Genomic DNA, 6,733 nt, shown 5'->3' on the forward strand with positions numbered 1-6,733 from the left:
TTTTCCCCTCAGACATGAGACAATGGGGAGTGTCCTAAATCAAACACATACATAAGTGATGAAATTCAAAAGTATGCAAAATGTATGTCTATAACAAAATATTTAAGCATAAATTAGGGAGGAAACAATTGCAGCCTAGTGCGCCTAAACTATTGACTGGTAATTATATTTTTATAAGAAGAACAGTAAATATTAATAATCACAAAGTGCACTGTTAAGACAGTCATAAAAAAAAGAGAACGACATGGAGAGCATTGTCAACTTCTATATGTGTGTGTGTGTACATATTATATATAATTCTATTTTTTTCCCCACCAAAATATTGTCCTCGTGTATTTCCTACAGGCTGATATGTTTCGAGCCATTGTGTGGGCATATTTATAATTAAGCATCTTCAAATGCAAAGGTTTCCTGCAGTGGATTGAAAAGTTGAGATGATGCTGTTTTATTATGCCTTAATCTTGTTGTCATCTATCGTTTTCACTTCTCATTTTTATATATATATATATATATAAAAAACTTTACACATCAGCGATATGCCACAACAATCTAACTTAAGCCAGGAAGTTTACTAGCGCTAAGTGTCTGAGAACAGCATTGGGTGTGAAGAAGACCGGCCCATCGGCCCGTACAAAGTGCAAAGGAAGACATATCTCTCAGATAACTACAGTGAGGACATATGGAATATCTAATGTTTATTTTATTATTAATATTTTTTTTAATTGGATCACTTAACACAAATGCTGCTGTTTTAGGCCGTTTCAATGCCCTTCAACTAGCGCTCCATCTAGTGGCAGCCAAAGACACTGCAGCTTAATTAGCATTCATTCACCTGCTGTAAGACCATATCAAGGCCCAAAGTGGCCCAATCTTCCTCATTTCATATCATGACCCCTTTAACGTCTCAAATCAAAGGTTTCCCCTCATGGTGGCCCCTGCGTTTAGGCTATCAAAACTCGGTGGGCAGCGCTGAAGCCATGTAGGAGGTTTGACCGCACATACATGTGTGTGCGTGAGATAACGCGTCTCAAGTCCTATCAAGCTCATCTATTTTTACACGTGGCCTCTCTCAGATGCAGAGTGGTTTGCGAGATGAGAGGAGAATCAGACCTACAGAGCCATTGTGACCAGTTGACCAGGTTGCTATTGACAATGCGCCATTACAGTTTAACTGTTGCACCAAGCCTGTCAAACCGCAACGAGTGCTCATATCTCGCTCTGAAAGCCTCACCGCATGTGGTTCCACAGGTGCTGATGGAGACCTAGTGAAGGGTCTGTCGAAGGCCATGATCTTGCGATCAAACGGTGGCAGTGATCTCAAATCAATCAGAACAAAGTGGATATATTTAATTGCACGAAAAGACAAAAACGCAGGTTGCGTATTGTAAATGCATGTATGTGGCCTTAATGAGAGCAGATGGTATTGTACTAGCTTTGTGTTATATTTCGATGTGACCCCACAGTAGTTTAAAGGTCAAATATGTATTAAAGCTCAGCATTAAAAGGAGAAAAATCTTCAAAATATCTTATTTTGAAAATGATGTACAGGATACCATTCTAAAATTATGTACACTATACCAGTCTAAAGTTTGGACACATTTGACTGATTTCAATCTGATTTGTTTCTTGTGATCTTAAAAATCAGAAGGCTTCTTCTTGAAATTAGTTGTGTAGACAAACATATTGTGCATATACTGTATATCATTTTCTTTACAAAACTACTATTTTAATTCAAAAGTATCCAGAATGCACCTCAAAACAGTGTGCAGAGATGAAATTTTAAAAAAGGCAGTCGATTTTATGTAAGTTCAATATAAGATATTATTATTATTATTGATATATATATATATACACGTGAAATATTAGTACATTTTTAAATAACTGTTTTCTATGTGAATATATTTTAAAATGTAATTTCTTCCTATAGCTTCTCATGATCCTTCAGAAATCATTCTAGTATGCTGATTTGCTGCTCAAGAAACATTTCTTATTATTGTTAAACACAGTTGTGCTGCTTAATATTTTTGTGAAAAATGTTATACATTTTCTTCAGGATTCTTTGATGAACAGAACAGCATTTATTTGAAATAGAAATCTTTTGTAACATTATAAGTTTCTGAAGTGTTGCTGAATAAAAGTATTAATTTCTTTTAAAAAATGTCCAAACTTTTGAACGGCAGTAAGCTCTGTTATACACTTAAGTCTATATAAGCTAATATGCAACATTCATAGATTTCAGAAGGTCTAGTATTACCTTGCATTGAATTAATCACATAAACTTTTATATTGGACACCTTTCTTGCAAAATGCCTCAGATCTTACTTGAAGAATTCAAAGTTTCACCATCACCATTTCCTAGGCCTTTCTATCCATTCTCTGCCTTGATCCTTGCCACCCTAAACAATGACTTGCCTACAATTTCAACATCCCTTACGAGTTTATATGCTAATGAATAAAAAGCACACAAATAACGTCGAGACATCAGCGCTCCAAAAACCCAACATGTAATGTAAAATATCAGCAAAATCATTTGTTTTCTGGGAAGTGAGTAGGTGGCTATGAATGAGGTTTTTGGGGTATACCCCGGTCTGCTGCTCTGCAATCGCTGCTGTAGTTTCTGTTCCGACGAACAAGTCAAAAACGGGAGAGGGGCTAGTTAAAATGAGGTCGTTGTGTGGAGACACTGACAACTCAAGAGACAGGAAGTGGTTTGAATTCACTTGAGAAAGAAACACAGGGGGTGATTGGAGTTACTGTACAGACAAACAACACAGCTGAACTGTATGCAGAAGGTGAGGCCTGACAGTTCAAACTTCAATGTGCGCCGGCTGCGGTGAGCTCTCATCCTCATTCACACATGCGACTGCAGCATATTTGAAAAATGTGCAGTTTTATGTACGTGTTTAACAAACACATTAGGATTGATTACCTGGTTAAGCTCGAACTCTGTGCGCGCGTGTGAATGCAATGCGCGTGAGGGGGCTGTGTGCGGTAAACAAAACAGTACATCTGAACTACGGGTTATGTCCCACGTTAAAGCATTTGAGTTCTGTGGGGCTTTGAGGTGGCATTATGAGTCACCAAGTATAAGGAGGAAAAAAAAAAAAATCACAGAGGGATCCAACAGCTATTCAATGAGTCACCGGTAAACACCAACAGGTAAGCCGCCCCACCAACACTCTTCACAACCACTAAGAACCCAAGCCTGAGATATGATCCAACACCTGTTGAACACCAACAACATCTTGTGTTTTTTAGCAAATGATACATGGCCCATTTTTATCTTGAAGACACAGTCTTAAAATGTCAAGTGTGGCTAATTCTTCGAACCAGAGTTTTGTAACCACAAGTGATGCACAGCATTACTGATTAACTCGAAGTGTTAAGTGAGGTAAAGGCAACAATGCATCAAAAATCGCATTCATCAGATGATATTTTTCCTGCAATATGCATTTAATAGTCAAGATTTTATATTATATCCGTGGTTGGCAGTGGAACTGCTGCAAGTCGGACTTAAATAAGTTGGTGTAACACTGTGGCACACCTGCATTATGTTTCACAGCGACACAGATTTAGTCAATCTAGAACACGAAAACAATTTCTGCGGAAATTTGGAAGGACAGTCCCAGATGACAAACATAAACTCTGCAAAAACCTCTATTTTTTTCATGCAAGTCATTCTTGGTAATATATTCTTTTTAGCCTCAATTGAGAGTTTGTTTTACATGATCTTAACCATCAGCAGTTTCAGTGCTTACTGAGCTTCAACTACTTATAATTGGTCGATTGACACACTAACACTTTCTGAAGAGTTAGGTTTGCTAGGAAATGAATAATTATGAGAAATTATGTTGTTTGCATTTTACATAATAATTATAATCATAGTTTAGTACTATTTAAAGCAAAATATAATAAAATAAAACATAATAATACACATATGCCCATACTGGCATAAGCTATTTGAATTATGGCAGAAATAACCCCCCAATATAATTATTGACCTCAATGTGAACATACAACCACATTGACGGGCCGCGGTGCTGTATGTTTGGCCAGTCTAATTAATGTGCTAGTTTTGGTTGAAGTGCAGGACTCTTACGTCACACAGCATCCATGACATTAAAATAAATTTATAAATAAAATGTAAATTATATATAAAAAAACAAATATTTTACCAGATAATGGTGCATGAGATGTGAAATTCAATAAACAACAACAAAAAAACGTTTTAAGTTTAGATCCAAACAGAAGAACCACACTGAATTAATAACTATTGGATGGAAGACAAAGCGTAAACAAAAATGAAAACAAAATATCAAGATGCTGAGTGTGCTAGGACTAATTTCTTTTATTCTTTCTTTTAAAAGTAGAACAAACAAAAAAGTGAGTCATAACTTAAACCACTGGTTTGAGATACTTGTCTGCAAGACTCCGCCTCCATAACTGAGGAAGGAAGATGTGGTCCTCACCTACTACAGCTCCTTTCATGCAATAGGCATATGTGTGCATATCACATGTGCCACCTTGACAGCCATTGGTTGACAGTGTCTTTGCACGCTTCCAGCCAAAGAGTTTTAGTTTTAAGCTGATGTCCTTTAATTCATCTACACTTTCTATTATCATTCCTGGGACAGCACCGTAAGGTAAGGTAAAGCAAAATTTTCTTGCACTGGTTGTCCTCAGTTAAGACTTTGTAAAGTTAGTATTTAGTATTCTGTATGCGTATCTGTATTGTATTCATTAAACGCAAATCATGCAGAAGTTTAATTCTGGATTGATATATCTGAATTGTTACAAGAAACATATTGCTTTTGGAGAAAAAAAGTCACAAAACGAATAGCCACCATTTGATGTAATGTCAATTTTACAGATATGCAATGGTATCAAATGACCTACAAATTGTCTTGCTTTTAGCAAGTGAAGAACTAAGTTCTTTATTCATGGTTGACCTCAAAAACTGATTTTATCAAGGTTGCATGCATTAGATCCAATCAAACCATCTTTAACTGAGCATGTTGCATTTCTAGCAAACTATATCAATATTTTGCGCATTTAAAATTAGGATTTGCCCAGTACGTTTCCTTGTTAAGCTGACAAGCTTTCTCATGTCTATTTTACCCTCATTTTGAACTGCAGTATGAACTCTAATAAGTGGTAGTGAATTTGTTGTATTTAATAGTGCAGGCGCATTCTTACACGGAAGAAAAATCCTGAGCTTTTGCATTGTTCTTCTTAAATTCTCATGTCACCAGTATAGCAAAAACCAACAATTACATGATTACTGCAGTTCTCAAGCCTAAAAGTTTTTTCATCAAAGTATTGGTTTGACACTGGGGCCTACAGATCATCAAGCTCTTTATCTTTTCAGAACAATGAGTACCATGAAAAGTCCCGAGCATCTAGCAGATGCTTGTCTTCCGTCCTCCACGGGCGAGATCTTGACAAGCAAAGACGACCCTGGAAGCCTAAGAAGGCTTCAGCCACTCACCGGCTCATCCGTACTGGCACGGCGACTGTTCCACCTCCAGTCATACTACCCGTTAATACCCAATAGACGACGTAAACGTGAAATGACTCCCACTGAGAAAAAGGACGCGTTGTATTGGGTGAAACGGAAGAAGAACAACAAGGCTGCCAAGCGTTCCAGAGAGAAGCGACGACTCAATGACTTCATGCTGGAGGAGCAACTTCTGGCACTGAACGAGGAGAATGCCCAGCTCCGGGCCGAGGTGCTGAGTTTGCAGTATCACATGGGGACTGGCCGAGGTCTGGACGTCAATCTTCCCACTGTGCCCTTCCACTATCCCGTTGCGTCCCATCTCAAGCCTTCCATGTGGGGTTTACCTACTGGTACTGCTCCTCTTCCAGCAGAAGCTCCAGAGCTGTACCACTCTTGGCACGGCTCATTTCCATTCATCTCACCCCTGAGGGTGCCTCCTAAAAGTGCCAACCTACCATCACAGATGAGCCATTTGGACAACAATGCTGACCCAGTAGAGGCAGACACAGCATCTCACCCACAGGTCTCTTCCAGCAACGACCCACCAAGCCACCCACAACGGTTTCCGTCCCAGAGAGCATCTGCAGCCTCACCACCCCCTCCTCAGCTGCTGCCTGGGATGAGCCAGTCTACCACCCAGCACAGCAACCAGATGTTACCTTGGGGCTCATCATCTTTGCGTCCATCTCCCCTTCATCCCAGCTGGCCACTGTCCTTCCCTATGTCGCTACGAGACACAGACGAATCTCATAATGGCATAAGGTCCCTCTGGAACCTCAACAGCAGGTACTGCATGCTGTCTGCTGAGATCTCAGGACAGCTCAGAAGAATTTTTTGCCCGGAGAACACTTAACCAGCAATAATGCTGCTGGAACAGTTTTTCATTGTGATAATAACCTGCTAAAAGGGATTGTTCACCCAAAAATGAACTGTAGATTTACTCATTCTCATGTTGGTCCAAAAATGTATGACTTTCATTCATCTGTAGGACACAGATATTGTGAAAAATGTTTTTGTGTTTTTTGTCCATTCAGTAAAATTAACTGGGGTCCATTGCTGGTTTTGGACCTCACTGACTTTCATTCTAAAGACAAAAATAGTTCTTCAAAAATAGCTTCCACTGTGTTCCGCTGAAGAAAAAGTACCCAGGGAACAACATGGGTGAGCTATTTATTTAAGGTATTGGCTGTGCTTAATGTACTGATGTGCAAGCAATCTCTCCATATGGCCTAG

At 39.0% G+C, this 6,733-nt stretch overlaps 1 protein-coding gene across 1 annotated transcript; it reads left to right on the top strand.

The window, feature by feature from the left end:
- Nucleotides 1-5,372: 5,372 nt before the first annotated feature.
- LOC107586458 (uncharacterized) lies at nucleotides 5,373-6,353 on the top strand. The gene has a single exon (XM_016273826.1). It carries the CDS (start codon nucleotides 5,373-5,375, stop codon nucleotides 6,351-6,353), a length of 981 nt encoding a protein of 326 aa, XP_016129312.1.
- Nucleotides 6,354-6,733: the final 380 nt, after the last annotated feature.

The sequence above is a fragment of the Sinocyclocheilus grahami genome, unplaced genomic scaffold (assembly GCF_001515645.1).
Source record: "Sinocyclocheilus grahami isolate Dianchi unplaced genomic scaffold, SAMN03320097.WGS_v1.1 scaffold81.1, whole genome shotgun sequence".
NCBI classification, from domain to species: Eukaryota; Metazoa; Chordata; class Actinopteri; order Cypriniformes; family Cyprinidae; genus Sinocyclocheilus; species Sinocyclocheilus grahami.